This window comes from Electrophorus electricus, chromosome 10 (assembly GCF_013358815.1).
Source record: "Electrophorus electricus isolate fEleEle1 chromosome 10, fEleEle1.pri, whole genome shotgun sequence".
Classification (NCBI taxonomy): domain Eukaryota; kingdom Metazoa; phylum Chordata; class Actinopteri; order Gymnotiformes; family Gymnotidae; genus Electrophorus; species Electrophorus electricus.
The window spans coordinates 11,999,903-12,019,314 of record NC_049544.1 but is presented as its reverse complement, the minus strand read 5'-3'; the positions used below and the strand labels follow the sequence as shown (position 1 = coordinate 12,019,314).

General features: G+C 36.9%; 1 protein-coding gene across 1 annotated transcript; it reads left to right on the top strand.

The window, feature by feature from the left end:
• The first annotated feature begins 7,552 nt into the window (after positions 1–7,552).
• cenpw (centromere protein W) lies at positions 7,553–18,354 on the top strand. The gene is made up of 3 exons (XM_027019295.2): positions 7,553–7,731; positions 15,126–15,239; positions 17,888–18,354. The coding sequence occupies exons 1-3, from the start codon at positions 7,645–7,647 to the stop codon at positions 17,912–17,914; spliced, it is 228 nt and encodes a 75-aa protein (XP_026875096.1). The 5' UTR covers positions 7,553–7,644; the 3' UTR covers positions 17,915–18,354.
• Positions 18,355–19,412: the final 1,058 nt, after the last annotated feature.

Genomic DNA, 19,412 nt, shown 5'->3' with positions numbered 1-19,412 from the left:
TCTCAGTGTGCATTATTGCATCTTTTGTAACTGAAGCAAAATAAAAGACAGTGTGAACTAATATAAAATATAATAACTTAAAAAATAAAAGACAATAGTTTACATTGCCAAATTTCTGTCAGTAACAATTTCCTGAGAGGGGGTTGGGTTTTTAACTCTGTATAAGGATGACAGCTGTATATAAGTCTTAATGATGAATTCTCCCATTGAAGACATTACTGGAATGGTTACAATCTTTTAGTCACAGCACACCAAATGGTATGTCCAGATAGAATTAACAGGTGCTGATAATCAAACAAACAGAGTATCAGAAACAGACAAGGGCAACTAAGAGGTGTTCTAGGAGCCTCAGAATGTGCCTTCCTCAGTAGCACTTTGACCATGATAAACTGCTTGCATCTGCTTAATTTCACCTCAAAGTCACAGGTCAAAGAATGAATTACTGATAGTGGGGATTTAGTAGCCATGTTAATTTAAACACATCAGTGATGGCTCTGCTTTCACTCCCCTCATCATGCCTGGAGTTGAGGGTCTCCTGAACCAGCGAGGGACCCTTGGAGGAAGACCCCATGTCCAAAAGCCATTGACTCCATGTGCTGGAGTGCTAGATTAGATTTGGCGTGATGGAAACGTTGCATGAGGAAACAGCCAAAGCAGTGAGTGGGGACTCCAGGCATGAGAGGCCTCTGAGCCCTCTAGTCTCATGTTCACAGGCTGAGGTCAGTGAACCTGAGCACGTAAAACAAACTGTTAAGCTAACAGAGGGCACCATGCATCACTGCATATGCATTCTTACCAGGAGGAGCTCCTATGGCTCTCACAGTGAGGCTGCTAGATCAAGTATATTAAAATACTAAAGAAATGTTTGATGGACTTCAAAATAAATGGCAGATGCTGCACCCTGGATTTTGAGATGATAGAAGATGGAATTTGCCTGTGTCTCTCACCCCGGTGCCCTGTGGTTAATTGGACTGATGCATCGTTGAGGGGAGGGAAGAGTCAAGCTGCATTGTTATCAGAAAACCCCTGAGCAGCACTGAGCAGATAACACAGGCACTCCTTTCTCTCTCTCTCTCATCAGCACTGAGAGGAGCTCTTCTACACAAGACCCCAGGGTATGGCACAGCCAGCTGGCCTCACACATCAACACACAGCCACACACACAAACAGACAACTTTAACAAGAGCATATTTACAATGGAAACTGACTGCAACTCAAAGATTTATACAGACTCCCTCTAGTGTGTATGCTTTTCAGAAGTGTTTTTAAAATAATCAGATAATTAAAACAATTAATGCACTCATTAATACACTCACACTCATCACACATCACTTTCTTTTTTCTTGAAACTGCAAATAAAAATGCAAACATGATTAACTTGATTGCAAGATTTCTTAGTTGGCATAGCATTTCAGAGGTACACAAAGTAAAGAAAAGATGAGATTTAGATGAGACAACAACTGTGTAGTTGCTTGTGGGTTGTTCTACTAGCATAAGCTTCCTGCAAAGGCACAATAAATGTAATTAAATTGCTTTATACCAATCACATTTTTCTAAATGTTTGACTTTTTTTGGCTTTACAAATATTTCACTGCTTAAGAATTGTTAGAGCAGTCATCATCTTCATGCTTTAATTTCTGAGCTCATCCACAAGTTTTTTGCCTTCTTGTTTAATACATAATCATGTGGAATGTATAATTTAGCAAATAAGTAAAAAATGCTGATTTTCACTGACTGTTCAAAAACAAAGTAAATCAGAAATCAGCACTTTTTCTTTGAGATAATATTTGACTTCCAAATATCTGACTTTCAAATACATTCAAAAGTCACTTCTAAATTCTCTGTCAAATGAATTGCAATGTAACTACATTCAGTAAATAGTGTAATTAGTAGTTTAGTTGACCAGTTTAGGAATACATTTCTGAAAATGCAATTGTTCTTTGGAGGACAATTCAGAACAATTACATATCTTTATTTTTTAAGGTCAGGACTTCAGAATTTCAGAATTTCTTTTTAAAGGAGATAGAGTACCCTATCCCCAAAGCACTGGAGATTAGGCTGACTGATAAAGCCTTCAAAGAAGTTCTTGTTCTACCATCTTTCGACTGTCTTTGAGCTACAGTGATTTTAGGCCATGGCTGTTACTAAGGAAACACTGGGGAGGGGATGCAGTCAGAAGCAGGTCAGAGCTCATGATGTTGAGTATTGGAATCTCCACTGTCTCTGACACACAGGAATGTCATCAGATAACAGGCTGCATGAAGTGAGACAGAAGCATTATTCTCTCTATTAGGGGAGCCTGGTGATGTTCAGAGAGGGAGGGAGAGGGAGCTAAAGCGAGAGAGAGAGAGAGAGAGAGAGAGAGAGAGAGAGAGAGAGTTCATTGGATAGATATTCATTGGAAGCATACATGTTAAAGTGCTATACTGAGAACCTTGATCTCTCTAGTATGCCGCTTCATAGTGTGCCTGTCCTGAATCTCTAGACAATGTGCAAAATGTGCAGATATTACTAACCTGATGGAATAACACTGAACACAGTATAAAGAGTGGCTGTATTCTCTATCTTAACAGCTACTTCATTACTATAGCAAATGGTCAACATTTGGACAACTGCTTGTTATTCTTAAATCAAAAACCTTTTGTCACAAGTAGCGGTTGGTCCCATTTTAATCCATAACCCTGTCAATATTTATCATTCATAATATGGGAGAGCTCCGAAGTGTCTCGCTCACTCAGCCACAGTTGGGCCCATGGTCAGGCACTGTGCCATAGTGAACATAAACACCACGGGGGAATGCAAACAAATGCTCCATCTCTCTCCAATGTCTGCACTTTCGCTCAGAGCCACGCTCAGCAGTCTGCTTCCGCAAGAGATTGCATTTCAAAGGCCGCTTGGACAAAACTCTCAATGAACTCCTTGGCTCTGCGGTTCAAACTTTTGGTTAAATAAGCACAGGGTTGATGGATCGAGTTTGCAATTAGGCAAAGTAATTATTCTAGTAGCAAAACAAGAAATTCTAAAGACAGATGTACAGCAAGATGTACACCAGACCCCTCCAGGCAGGATGATTGAAGTTCCAAGTCAGGACAGGTGATTCTGGTGATCAGGACATGAAGGAGACTCAGCCTCCCTCAGGAGATATTTTCAGGTATCTTGTGTTTTCAGTAGAGACCATTTAGAAATTTAAATGAGAAAATGTTTGTGATTAATGGAAATTATTGTGGAGTATTTGTGTATACTGTAACAGGCTTACTTTATTAGTACAGGTACATTTGGAGAAGGACAGCTCCATGCAAATAGCGCTCAAGCTCAGAGCTACAGAAAATAATGGAATGCAATTAAAATTACTAACATAAAATGCAACTAGTCCCTGCACGGCATACATGCATGTATGCACACTATGAATTAGGATCATTCAGACATTACTCTGTCTCCCTCTAAATTAAGCAAAAGCAGACAGCAGTAGTGAAAGTGTGTTCCTGTTGGAGTTAGGAAACTCCCTGGCCTTGCTCCTCTCCTCTCGTGATGAAACTCTCCAGTATGATAAGAGTTTAGCTGTAGACATGAAAAAGAACTCCATGTGGACATGGTACCAGTAGAACCGTCCTCCCCCAATAGAACATAATTCTAAATTAGCCCACTGTTCTGTTTTAATTTCGTCAAGATATTCAGCTTGGCTTCATGACCAGAATGGAAACTGAAACTCAAAGGCATCATAACTATTAGGATAAAAAATTGCAAGAGGTGGATATTAAATGTGTTAACCATATAGAAAAAAGATTCAATTTGCCAAGTTTCTGTACAGCTTCATGAATTCTTTTAACTCATTTATGTTATGTGATGTGTTGGGTCAGAAAAAAAAACAAAAAACTGGCATGCTACTGTAACTTGCACCTTGTATATGAAAGCAATTTGCTGTACAACTTGAAAGCCTGAACACACTTAAAGTTGTTGGTATTACACTGGATCTGAAGAATGTGCTTTAAACTCTACAATGGTTTATATGTTTGATGTCTGGCACTTCTCAGAATTCAAGCTTTCAGGGATCCATGACTAAACAAGATTAGTCAATTAATGTTTACAGTAAAGGTTTTACAAAGGTTTCTTGCACACGCTCTATGGCAAAGTAACTTTTCCAGTAAACACAAACACACACACTAAACAATATATGTATCACAGCTATAGTGTATGCCACAACGCCTAATGGACTATTTGATATTGATTTTTCAATAATATAGAGTGAACTTAATCACCCAATTAGCCTAATCTACCCATTCATATAAAGGACTGTGTAAGAGGAACATTTGCTGACTCTCAATTTAAACTTTAAAATTTTATGTGCATAGAATTGCAAATCAAGAATCGTTCAAAGATATACTGCAATGAATCTTCAGCTAATCAACATTTATTCATGTGGAAAATATTAGCAAAGGTTTTATGATTTTCCACAGGAACAGGAGGAAAGTTTAACACATACTTCTTGTAAATGTGTGTGCTGCATTCCAGCCTTTATGCACCTGCTTCAGTTGGGAAATCCTGACTGGAGGTATTGGCTCTCTAACTGCCTTAAAAGCTGACAGATGTCTCTTGTGGGGTCCCACTCTAAGATGAGAGTCACGTTGCAGATGGTGATAATTTCACCCAACTGGATTTGACAAAACACCTACTGTATCACATGTTTAACCAATCACCTTGCCCAAATGTTTTAGACCATGTCCAGTGCTGTTGCAAGTGTAAGTTGCCTTTATGTTGGTACTATATGTAGTATATATAACTACTAAAATATTTTTTCAGTTTGAGTAATATTAAGATTTAATAAAAACCCAGTCACTTTAAGACACTTAGCTATTATTCAATTAGTCTATTAGCCTCTTTGCCTGAAGGAACCCTACATAAACGTTTTGATGGAAATACTCCCTGTTTCTTTGCTAATATTTCTATAATAATATCAGATTGGGTCAAGCACATAACACAGATATTCATAGATAATTACTTATCTAATCATAGATAAATATAATTATTAACAGAGGAAAAGCCTGGATAGCAGATGCTGCATTGAGTTCCTTCTCTCTCACTATGTGCTTGATTAATTAGATGCAGATTGGGACAGTGTTTGGACAGGATAATTCACCAGGCCAAATATACAGTTGCTTCAGGGCTTTCTTGATCCATCTGTCCTCATTACTTGATTTATCAAAATGGTGGTATCCGCAGGAATAATATAAATCTGTGGTCCCTTAAGTGGTTCTGAGTAATTAACATACATATTTAAAACTGACATATTTTACTGATGACAGTGTGCATTTCTAGACTGTTGTCTGTCAGTTTTTGAACAATCTGTCTTGCCCATATGTTTGCCTAGCAAAGCCTGTGGTCTGTAAGCACAAATCAGGAGCTTATGGAGAATATAACACCCTAAGTGTAAAGCTAATCACCTCCATTGCTTTAATCATTTATAAGAGGAAGAAAGCCATGGTGAAAAAATGCAGGCAGTTTGAGAAACTCACTTATGTTTTAGATCCTGTGCAGTACAGCATGCGGAGCTATTGGAATTAAAAGCAGAGTGGGAAGATGAGGGCGATAAAGCTTTACTGCAGGAGTTGCTGCAGCAGATCTCTCCAGTTAATGATGTATGAAGGAGCTTTGATCACACAAGCCAGAGGAAAACTAAAACTGTGCTGAAACAAAAAAAGTGGAAAAACATGCATCTTTCTGCTGATAACTTATTGACTCCTAGAAACAAAATCCACTTACAAAATCTTATTTTCATCTAAAATGCACTGTACTTCTAAAAGTCTTAGATGTTTGCACTAAAGGAGGTACATGACTGAATAAGGCAACATGTGACCCTCCTTTACTCTTTCCAACATAGACGTTCAGGTCATTTGTAAGAAAAACTCTCTATACTTCACTGCGGTGTGTCAAATATGGCTGACAAGTCAGAAGATTAGGCAAATAGCCTAAAGTTTAAAACAATAGATTAGAAATATTTCACAGTGACTATTAAATGCAGCTCAGACATATAATCATACATGAAGTTTCAATAAATACAATGTATGAATATTCTCATATTTTGCAAAATTAAAAGGTACCTTTATGAAAGCAAAAGGCCCCTGTGTTCTCTGAAATTATTAAAACAGGAGAAACAAGTTATGATGTACTTCACATATCACAGAATGCTTAAATGTTTAAGCACTTAAATGTTTCTGATCATCAAACAAATATAAATATTAGACAAAGATAACATAAGTAAACACAAAATGCAGTTTTTAAATGAAGGTTTTTATTATTAAGAGGAAAAAAAATCCAAACTTACATGGCCCTGTGTGAAAAAGTGATTGTTTTGCTACTTCAGGACCTGGAGAACTTACTGTGGTAAATGGAACCATGAATTCTGCTGTCTACCAATAAATCCTGAAGGAGAATGTCCGGCTATGTGTTCGTGACCTCAAGACAAAGTGCATGACCTTAAAAAGGTGGTTCATGCTTGAAAACCCTCCAACGTGGCAGAATTACAACAGTTCTACAAAGATGAGTGGGCCAAAATTACTCCACAGTGCTGTAAAAGACTCATTGCCAGCTATCGCAAACACTTGATTGCGGTTGTTGCTGCTAAGGGTGGCCCAACCAGTTATTAGGTTTAGGGGGAAATCACTTTTTCACACAGGGCCATGTAGGTTTGGATTTTTTTCCATTAATAATAAAAACTTTCATTTAAAAACATTTTGTGTTTACTTGTGTTATCCTTGTCTAATATTTAAATTTGTTTGATGATTTGTGACAAACATGCAAAAAAATAAAATATCAGGAAGGGGGCAAACACTTTTTCACACCACTGTATAAAGCCATGATCACACTTGTTTGTCATGATATTTAAGAAATATAGACTAATGTAAAAAGCTACCATTAAAAGTGCAAACATACTGATAACACAACATACGTTTATCATCCTAAATATCTTAACGCTTTCATGAGCTACTATACTGCCTTTTTTGTAAAGAGGTTTTGTGCTCCAGTAGATTTATTATTGTATTTTAAATTTTAAATTTTTGGAGGGGAAAAAGTAAGAAGACTAAACTTATACTTTTATTTAGTATGATGTAGGCTATAACACCTGGAGCTAAGTCTCCTATTTTATTTGAAAATTCAGGCAAATGCCAAAGCCCAAATATACATTTTAATAAATTTAAAAAAACATAAACGTGCCATTAAAATGGACTTAAAGCTCTCGCGAAGTTTCAAGATCATATATACATTTCAGCAAATGTTTTGCAGATGATTCCTATGCAATGGCTGACAAATTAACAGAATTATAGGCTATTCGTTTGACATTTCGTATTAAATGTATTATAGCAGTGGTACCAATTAATCTAATACGGCGTAAATTTTGAAAGAAATAAAAAAAAACCATTTAATACAAGACTCTATGAGACACCCGGATAGTCTACAAAGCAACCAATTTTGCCATTTTCCTTCAGATAAACTTCCTTTCAGATCCGACAGTTATGCGCTAAAGGTCACGTCATCATTATGAGCCAACAATACAACGCGCGGCAGTTTTAAAAATTGACTGAACAGACTTGTCCCTACCTGAATACATAAAATAGATGCGTAGCTAACTAGCTATAGGATTTGCTAGACATGTTGAAGAAAGCACCAAGGACGGTTTTGAAATCTCAAATGAAAAAGAAGTCTGACATACGTATCGGAAAAAATGCAGACATAATGGTAAGTTTTAAATGACTCAACTAGCTAGAATGCTCATATTAATTGCCACTAACGTGAGTATGCTAGGTTTAAGTTATCTACCTAGCTGAGTGGCTTCAAGTAATACCTTGCGATTTTTACTTTAAAGATTTAAGATAGTGTGGAAGTTATATCGGCCACATAGTTTACTAACTAGTTTGACTGTTAGCTACCTATTTTTCTGTTCCTTCCTGACTAGTAGGAACTAGTCCAGCTAGCGGTAACTAGCTCGCTAACGCTAGCTACCCAGAGTTAGTTAACTAACTAAGATAGCTAAATTGCTTCCATTATAATCTAAATAAAAATAACTCAGATTAGCTAGTTAACGCTTCGCTGGAAAGTATGTAGGTACCGTTAACCTAGCTAGCTGTCTGTTACTATTATTGCTGTCACGCTGCCTATCTTGGCTATATAGCTACGGTGCTTACAAAGTTGCCGTTTTCTTAGAACCGAGTAGCTAGCTAGCTAGCTATTCCTACACCTATCTTACTAGCTAAGATATATAGCTATCATGTACGTTAAGATGTTTTATGTATAGTGTCAGTCTGTAGCCCATCCTTTGCCATGCAGTTTGCCATAACGTGTCAGTTGGAATCACAACTAACCAGGGAGTTTATTAATTTGCTCTTAGAAAAGCTAAAAGGGGATTGGACAAATATTAAACAGTGTTTTTGGTTTCTTGGTATCTTAAATTATGCCGCCCCCCCCCCCACCCATTACAGTAGTAGTAACAGCAGCTATGCCTTTATGCTCTGAAAAATCTGGTTAAATTATGTGTACATGTTTGTGTGGAGGACTGTTAATAATTATGAGCTCAAATATTTTACACAGGTCTCTATGGTTACTTGCTTACACCTTTTGTCATCACTAAATGATATTGGGTTATTTGTTGTTGTGAGCAGCAAAGCAATGAGTGAATGTATACTTAAAAGTAGATACAGGAGGACAATTAATTTAATGGTATGCTCACATTCCCTCCATATTTCCTTTCTTTCCTGTTCAACTCTTTTAAGGCTTAAAGCAAAAATCTAATACTAAGGACAACAAACTTGCAATTTCACTGTTTAAAAATAACAGAATTTGGGTACAGAAGTACGCATTCCTTTTTGCTGCCAAAACCAAAACGTCTCAGGACTGCAAACATATGTCCATTCCGCTCTATCAATTGCTTTCCCAGCGTCAGGAGATATGATGACCTCATGCAAGTGAGAAGGTGAGGGAGGCTAACACTGAGAAGCTTATAGATATTCGCCCTGCGTTACGTATGAATTGCATTCCACTGGATCTTTTCCTTGTTTTAAAAGGAGCGTAATCAAGGCTTCCATTAAAGTCTGGGGCTAGTTTACAATTAAAAAAAATTTATATATAAGACTGGATTGAATAACCATCAAGCTCTGGTAACTTACTGCTTTGCAGTGAATTTAGAATCTCTTTGATTTGTATTGGTTTTTCTAATTGTGCTCGAAATGTCAAGTTTAATTTGAGAAATTCTTGTGCTTCCAAAATGGATCATGTTTGAATGACCTTGAGGGGAATCTGAAGAGTAATGTTTCATATATTATTCTTTAAATACTTGATTTGTATTGGATCAGTAAGATCAGAACTTGGGCTTCAAACCTGTGGAATAAACCAAGTAGGTGATATGGCTTTCAGCTGTCGTGGTAGAAGTTGACTTGCTTTATCTCCATTTTCATATACATATCTCCGCAATTTAAGAAGGGTTTGGTCTGCCTTGTCTGTATTATTGGAAATGAGTTGATTTTGTTGAATCATTTTGGTTGTTTTGCACACAGTAAAAACCAATTATTTCTCCTCTAATAACAGCTTTCAGAATTCCCCATAGAACTGAAGGACAAATTGAGTCAGATTTATTTTCCAATATGAAATTATCTAAAGCAGCATCAATTTACATTTACGCTTTCAGCATTTAGTGCATGCTCTTAGCCAGAGTGAATGAATAACAAAAGTGCTTTTGTTATTTACTCATAGAATGTATCCTAGCCAGTACAGTAGGTTAGAATTCAAGATATTGAACTAGAATACTGTTGAAATACAGCAATCAGTGCTGATACCTAGACATAAGAAACAAGCTCTATATTGTACAATATGTGCAATAACAAACAATATAAAAATATACGTGCTAGAGTTTGTTACCCAACAACAGTATGTATTTCATGGGTTCAGGATCAATTGTCATTTTAACTATTCCACAAACAATGTCTTCAGTCTGCGTTTGAAGAAGCTCAAGGGACTCCCCGGACAGCCAGGGAAAGTTCGTTTCACCATCTGAGAGCCAGTACAGAGAATAATCTTGATGCTTGTCTTCCATGAGACTTGACATGTGGTGTTTCAAGCCGAACCGTACTTGAGGCTCAAAGTATACAGGGTACAAATTGGGATTTGACTGTCGTCATCATGTATGGAGGGACTGGTCTATTATTATTATTTTGGCTTTGTAGGTGAGCATCAAGGTTTTAAATCTGATGCAGGCAGTTACTGGAAACGAATGAAGGGAATGCAGCAGTGGAGTGATGTGTGAACTTTGAAAGAATGAAGATTAGTCATGCTGCTGCGTTCTGGATCAGTTGTAGAGGAAAACCAGCAAGTAGTGAGTTGCATTAATCTTTCTTTGAGGTGACATGAGACTGCACAAGCACCCAGGCAGCTTCCTGTGTTTCAAAGGAGAAATAAATGAGACACCAAAGCCCTCCTCTCCTAATAATGTGGTGTTTATTCTTCAAAGAGGGCGTGTCTTGTAGGCCAAAGGAATCATTAAATCCTGACACAGGGGAGCATGGTCAGATTACACTATAGTGTGATGCTTCACCCCAATAATAGTGAAGAAGTGATTTATCCATTTTAAAAAATGTGATCTATCTTTGAGAGAGTGGTGGACATGTGAAAAATGAAAAGGCCTTTTCATCCGTATAAAGAAAATGCCAAACCATGCAACTTATCCAGGATATAAACATTGACCATTTCTAAGCAAATTTTGTTGCTGATACTGGGAAAGCAAATTACACATAAATATACAAAAGAAAATATACTAGTGTCAGGTATCTTAAAATGAACAACTAATTGGTATATATTTTAGAAAAATCAGCATTTTTATTGCTTAAATTGCATACAGTATATGTCAAAAGTAAACCTAATGTAGTGCCATATTACATTCTGGGTTTTAAATAAAACCCTTTTTGATATGCAGAAACAAATGTATAAATTAAAAAAAGTATTAATTCCAAATTATTTTTTTAAAATGTATCCTTCATATTTCAAAATATGTTCAGAACATTCATTTATGAACAGAAGAGTTGTTAAACATTACATCGATTAAGCTGGTATCCAAAAAAAATTTGTATACAGTACATTGATTATATGAATGGAAAACACAAAAGTTTAGTTTACACAAATGAAAAAATTGCTAGATTTTTGAAAATCATTAGATTTCTCAGAGCACAGATCAGTTTACTGCTTCTCCAGTGTTTCCCCAACAGTATATTTGTATAATTTGGTGAACTATACAGCTAAGAACTAGCTACTTTCCCCGTTTACCTTCCGTAAAATAGCAGTGGCACAACTGCATGAGCACCTTGCTGTGTGAACTTCTCGTGTCTCTGCAGTAACATCCCCAGCATGATGGTATGGACTGTTTGGACTCTGGCTAGGCTTGATGTCTGCTTATGACTTTTACTGCTATGAAGATGCTTTATTTTGGGAGGTATTCATAGTATCTTCATCACTTGCTAATGATTCAAGAAAACACATGAAAAGGTGCAAAAAAGGCTTTTTAAAATGTCACTTTTGGTTTCTTTGTATAAAATATCACCTGTTCTTTGTTGACATTGGATTGTGTTGCATCGTTTTGAAATATAACCACTTGTATAAATGTAAAAAACTAGTAAAGCATCATCTACCCAAATGCCATACATACATTAGTCAGTACAATTTGAAGTCACACAATAAGTTACTGGTTGCTTGGATGTAATTTAATGATATATTTTTGGTGTCTAAGGACCTGGTTTGTGTGGCATGATTCAGTAGTGGCTGGTCAAGATCTCATAGCAAATGCAGTTTCAAACATGGCAGTGGCCTGTGATCCACTGTGCCTATAATACCATTTTCATTGTTCATAGTTATAAGAAGTACCTCCAGGGTTAGGGCAGTGGCTTTGTTCTCCTGCTGAACAGAGATGGACTCAGCAGCAGTTGATGGTTGATTGAACTTGAAAATAATCAGCTTCGTCCTGCGATGAAGCTGTGAAAGTGTCTGTTTTTTCTTTTCTAGATTTCTCTGTGGACTCTGCTTTTCACCAAACTACTCCTTTCCCCTCCATTTTAGGGAACTGGAGAGGATGCACAAATCAAGGTTGTATTTGCTGTACCATTTAGGAAGCACGGGCCATGTGCTCTTGGAATTTCTCAGGGTAGGTTAATGAAATTTTTTCAGGCTTAGAGAAAGAAAGAAAGATTTTTGAGTTGTTTGAGCAGAAACCAGTAGCTGCTTCAGAGCGCATTTATACTGATAACACTGTCAAACAAAATAGAACTTCTCAGCAAATATTAGAATGTCTCAGTGGCATTACATAATGTTCCACTGGACTTTGGAGATTTTTGTTTTCATTTGAGGTCTATCCGTTCGGTAAGTTAAAAATCCTCCATTCAAGTTTCTCCTTTTTTGACTTAATCCAGCTTTACACTGTGTGATTCCAGTTGTCTTATATATTTGTTGCATGTCACACTGTACAATATGTTGCAGCTGAAATCTTGGCCAAATTCTATGATAGATTGAGAGTCCCCATACGTCAGCTGAAATAGTCTGAATGTCTGAAATAGTAGTGTACTTGTTTACTCAGTCTACATAAGACAGTAGTAGAACATTACACAGACTACCCATAAGGGAGACAACAGACAGAATTTGAACAACACTAACTTGCACTGGAAGTATATCCTTGTGAATTTACATTGCATAAACTAACTAAACTATATAAACATCAACAATAAATGGACTAGCAGTACTACATTTATATTCCCATTGTATCAATAGAAACTGAGTTTTGGGCTCTCTTTAGGTTCAGTACTGAACCTGTCAGAATGTCTTATGCTGGCAATCCTACTAAATACAACTCTAGCATCTGCTTTAGGAAATCGCTATACATTTAGGTATCTTTGCCGATAAGTAGTATACACCAGTTATTCAATACATTTACGGTGCACCATGGGTGAACAATATAGTGAGCTATACAGGGAATCTGGATTGAATTCACACTCAATTTCTCTGAGGGGTACTGAGGGATGTACTGATGGGAGCTCACAGGTCTATTATAAATGTGAATAGAAGTTTAACTGAACAAATGCAAAATTGCTGATGCTGCCAAAGATGATCGTAGATTGTTTGGTCACAGAGGCACTAAATCGGCTGTTGTAGATCATGACGCATTACATGTTCAATGACCAAAAATTTCAACTTATGATCTGCAGAAGTTGTATGAGATGGCATAATCATACAATGTATAACTGGCATTTCTTACTGGCATTTACTTACTAATAACAGCATAATATAATAAAAATTGAGAGGACAGAATTGTCCTCTCCTATTTTGAATACTCATTTGAATTCTGGAAGAAGTGTTGCTTCTCTTATTCTTCAACTTTGCTTAAGCAGTTTGTTCTGCACAACTTTCCTCTCTGAAGTTTTTATGTGTTCTGTGTGTATGCACAAAGTAGTGCAGAGATCCCTCAGCTTTAATCAGTTCATATCAGTCGTTATGCTTTGGCAAAGTCTTTGACAGTAGAAGCCTGTGCTTCTCGGCTTGCATTCTCCCAAAGACGCTCTCAAGACCAGCTGTTGGAAAAATGTTCTGACGCCCCCGAGATGACCTACAATTATGAAAATGAGGTATTAATAGATTTAAATTGCATCCAAATGGACATTGCATAGATGCACCCTGAAATCATTAGCCGTGTTTGGGAAAATTTTGCTAGATATGGTTCACACACTCCAGACGTGTGTGTGTGTGTGTGTGTGTGTGTGTGTGTGTGTGTGTGTGTGTATATAATGTGTATGTGTGTGTGTGTGTGTGCGCACGCACTTACGTGCACATATGACGGAGAGAAAAATGCAGATGGCGGCATATGGCATATAGGACCCACCGTAGGAGGGGTGAGCTGTGTACACAGGTGGCTTAATTTATTTCATTTATTGTGAGTTAGTGTACAGATATAAATTGTTCTCTGCTTATATAGTCATAAACCACAACCCCCTCAGAGCCCTTATCACACATTAACCTTACATCTTGAATAACTTTTAAAGTGTGTCTAGTGAACAGCTGTTACAAAATGAGTTATTACTCAAAAACAGTGTTTTGAATTTCACTGAGTCAGAAGATGCATTTATGCATGCACATGTATTCTATGTGCTTCTGCATTACTGAAGCTATTTATCAAACCCTAAGGCAGCAAAAGTGGTTCATATGTGCATTATAAGCAAAAATGAAAAGCTGTATTTATGCTTAGAAATTCTTTTCAAAGAGGAGGAGGTCAAAAGCTTCAATCTAAATGCATCCTTATACCTGAATATCATATATACCAAATTGACGAAAAGTGTTTCTCTATGGTAGGTGTTGAGGTATATTCAGGACTTCCACAGACATAGACTGAAAATGAGACACACTTCCTGTTGTAATGCAAGGAAAGGCTGACTACACATGGGGTTCTGTTCTACTGGAGGCCTAGGCTTTTGGGATGTGCCATTTCCTGCAAAGGGGTATATAATTTCTGACTGCACTTGGATTCAATAACAATTATTTAGGAAGCTACTCAACTGATCATGAAATCTGAAATTTCACCTTGATTTGGTTAGAATATATCCCGATTTAGAAATGCTAAAATTCAGGAGCTGCTAGATGCTACAGAGCCAAAATTAGCCATAACTAGTGTGCTTTTTACCACTGTTCCTCTGACGCAAAGGCTCCCACTCCTCTGCCAGACACACCTGTGTCAATAGGTCATCTTATACTGGAAGTCAAAATGCATCAATGCAAATTTACAGTTTTTATACAATATCGCTTAAATCTGGGTACAACTCTGCTAATACTTGCAGACACGGGGCTATAACAAATCCCAGTGGTCTAATCTGAGATCTTAATAGGTTTCTTTTTAAAGGTTTATTGATGAATGTATGGTAAATGTTTGTAAGAAGTGATGAAAGTTATTAAGTTATGACATGCACTTTTGTCAGAATGATTTTATAACTCATCCGGCAGCTACTAGTTCATATCAAATGCTTCAGCTATGTTTGTGTGACTTACAGCAAGTCGAAGATTTTCAATGTTTGAAGTGTATGATTATAAATGTTGAATTATTTGTGTTGTGTAATCAGATCCAGCTAAATCTGCTGCTTGTCTTGCACCGACTGGCAGAGGAGTCCAGAGTCAAGGCTTTTGAGGAAAAAACAGCCACCATCAAAGTCCATCACCTCAAAGCAGTTTCAAAGGTAACCAGACCTGTCTTTTTAATAATTCCAGGTCCGCTTCAAAAATATGATGCACTGAAAGATACTGATGGATACCTTTTTGTGGCTTTGTAGCCTATCATGTCATTTCAACCCCTCTTACTCAATCTAGTGCTTATAAGCATAACATCTAGGAATGTGTTAGGTAGATTTGGTGTTGGAACATTGTGGATGCCTATGATTGGCTGGATTAAGTTACAGTACATAATTTAATCAGGCTGTATTGCTAACAGATGTTACCTGGGGCTGTTGCGTTGATCCTTACAGCAGTATGTGTTACAACAAGCAGTATGATCATTAGTGAACTGTTAAGAGTTACCCAATGAGAAAAGGGGTGAGTCTATAGGTATGACTATTAGTAGTGCTACTCATTACTGCACGGTACATAGAGTTGTAGAAAGATTAATTTTGAATCCCAGTTAATTTACTGAAGGCAAGATTAAACTGACACTAAGTACAGGATGAGAAAATTAACCTGGCATGTGAGTACAGTAGACGTATTGAAGACCATTAAACAGAAAGTTTCTGGTCCTGCTTTTATTATTAATGGGAAGTCGTTTGAAGTATGGCATTTGTCAAGTCTAATAAAAACAGAACTGTAAAAAGGGATAATCAGATTATATTGTAGACTTTATGCACCTTGGTGTCTTGAGGCTCTCATATGCAGTATTAGTTTTACATGAAGCAGTCCATGTTTATCATTTATATTACATTTTTTAAAAGATCATAAGGGCATTTTATATATAGCCAAACATATTCTGTAATATATAATAAGAGATCAGTAGAATTAGAACTTTTTAAAGCATTAAATATTAAAAATTAATAAAAAATTAAAAAGACACCTGTAGCTACGTTAAGCGGTTCGGCTGTACTGGTCGCAGAAAAGTGCAGAACAACATTAAGAAAACGTATGAGGAATAACAATATAATAGTTTACAAGCACCTGTAATTGTTAATTAATGCGTAAACCTGAGACAGTGTTAATCTATCCCATCCCTCCACGTTCTAAAAAATATTTGCCAGATTGGCTGCCGATCTCAAATCACACTTATTTTTAACTGAATGAGAAAATAAATTTATTCATAGAAGCCAATAAAAAGTAATGTTAGTTGAACTACTGCGGGACTGCAGAAATTGGCATTAGTACCCTTATTGCACTAGCAGTTTATCGGTCAACTTTGTCTGCTTTTGCTAGCTAGCAACTTCCGCTGCTGTTAGCTACTAAATCCGTAGTCCATCACTACAACCTCGATGAAAAAATAATAGCAAATTAGTGTCCTAGCTAGCTATATACACTACACGCAGCAGCTAAGAGTTGTTCAGAGGAGGAACTGGTGAAATTGTCAATTGTGGATTCTTTTATTTTTCTCCAAAACATGAGATTAGTTTGTGAAGATTTATATCTTAATTACTACTAACCGGTAAAACACGATTTGTTTTTATCATGCACTATTCTGACAGACTACTACGTTGATAAATTAGAAGCTAGCATGAATCATTACAATTTCCAAAAAAGTATACTGGTAAACAATACTGTTAGTGTATGAGTCTACAGATGTGTATAATATCAGTTTGAATTTTGCGCACTCAATATCCTCAATTTAATGCCTGGCAAGGGAAAAAGGACCACAAGAGTTGCTCAGCAATTCAAAGCATTTCATTGTAGTCACATGGACCTATGAAAAGTTAAATCTAATATCCATCCAATATCTATCTTCATCAGTTACTGTCAAGATACGTTTAGTCACGTGTAATGTTTAAATTAATACTGCATGCCATCTTAATCTAGAAATAGCATACTTCATTGCCAAAGAGATGACCATTCATGACTGAAAAGTCTATCTTTGGAAAAACTAATAAACATTTGTGCCACTAGCAGCACAGCGGTGCTGTACAAAAAGAAGTAATTAAATTGTTTTTTCTTCTTAATACTGTTCTGTGTTGGCTTGAGAAAAACAAAAACAATTATAAAAGGCAAGGTAATTATCGTAATAATGATTGTGTGTGTGTGTGTGTGTGTGTGTGTGTGTGTGTGTGTGTGTGTGTGTGTGTGTGTGTGTGTGTGTGTGTGTGTGTGTGTGTGTGTGTGTGTCTCACACATGCTTAATAACTTGGACAATATCATGATCAACTCTGGTAGGCATTTCTCAGGCTTTGTCCTCAATTGAAATGGAGCAATGTGTTTTTCCACCAAAGGAGTCACTGTAATTCTAAACAGAGATCCAGCCAATTTTGACTCAGCACACAGCATTTATTTTTCTGACATTAGTTTATTTGATTTAGATGTAATTTGGTGCAGAGTCGGGTGCTATCCATGCACATGGTCTTGCACTGGGGGGGTGTGGAAAATGGTCTGGTTGCTCTGCTAAAGAGCAGACTCATAGTAAGTTGTCACAACCAAATATGTTATAAATGACATATCTTGTGTGGTTCACCCACAGGCAGGTTTAGAGTGTTCGTGCTACACTTATGTGCATTATAACTGAAAATCTGTGCAAATGGAAAGGACCAAAATGAGAAGCATAACTGACTGGTGTGTGAATGAGATGTGGGGATTTTTATGTATTTATTTGTTTATTTTAGTTTGGTAATGCTGTAATGCTTCTTACATTCTCTTGCTTTTGTTTCAGAAACTACTGAAGAGCACACGAGGATGAGGAGAGAAAATCATTTACTCCTTTCAAAGACTGAAGCTGCAGAGTCTTGTGTGAAAAAGCCCAAATTACAGTGCACTGCACACCTGGCTCAGCTTTAAGGCAAGCAAGACAAGACTCCACTGAGTCTCCATACATTTATTATATACTTGTCTAAACTTAAGGTCCACTTTGTTGTTGGATTTATGTGCTGGATTTTTTGTGTGTAGTCTTACCCTGAAAGATTAGTAATATTTCCTCACAGATTAATTCTCTGTTGATATCTCTTTTACTGTTGACCTTTGCAAGAGAGGTGTTGGGAAACAGTTGTGTATAAACTCAGTCTGTAACTGATGGTATCAGGCTCAAATATCTACAGCCACAAATGTTTCCTCCTGTATTTTTGGATTTTAGCATTATATAATACCTGTTAATAAACAGTTTGTTCCACTTGGTAAAATGCACTTTGTCTTTTGCTCTCTTGCTTGCTCTCTCGGGAGGGGTGTAGGTGGGGGTTATGGGACCAGGGGTATGTACGTGAATAGTAAAATATTTGGCCATTGGCCACAAATAACAGCGGGATTATTATCTGTGGCCACTCATTAAAGCAGGTTTTTAGCAAGAAAGTTGATTCAGATATGTCTTCTATTTACTCAGTATCAGGTATCTTTCTTGTATTGAGATGGATATTTTTCATTTGAACTTTAATAATAATTTTTCAGCACAATTTATTAAACCTTACATGATTTTGGTTTGATAAAATTCTCATAACAATCTCATGGTGTAAAGCAGTGCCTTCTTTGAGCGCACACATCTGGCCCATTAATGCCTCTAGGGCTCATTAGCTCAATTCCTGCAGCTGGCCAGTGTTTCTTGGCATATTTGGGTGCTTAAATGAACAAAGGACCTGACCTGAGAACACATAAAGTAAATGTTTGGGCCTCACTTCATGTGTGCACGCCCCTAGTGTCCCACTGATGATCACATGACCTTGCAGGCACCCTGATATAATCCCGCTGTCAGAATTAATTCGGCTGCCTCTGCTGTGGTCTCATTGCTTTTCTTACAAAGGTCTTCAGCCTAAAAAAAAGTAGCTTTTGATTGCATGTTGCTAAAGTAGATTAAAATGTTAACAAGACCTAACTATACCTTTCTTATCTTAATCCTACAAGCACTTGGGTCATTTACACATTGGAAACAATCCATCACCTTATTTCATCATGTTTCCTTATGCTGTCTGCACTGAGGTGTATGTGAAAGGGTAGAACTTACTGTGGTTGTGACCTATACTTCCATTTTTCATGACCAGTGGAGGGCAATCATTGGCGATCATCAAATACTATATTTGAATTGATTACTGTTAAACACAAGTGCTTTAATAATTTAAAATATACTTGGAATAACTTATTTGTACAAAGAGTATATGGAAAAAAATCACTCAGACCCTCATGTAATTTCACAATGCAAAGCATCATACATTGTATTCCTTATTTAATTCACTTCAGTGTTGGACCCAAACTTA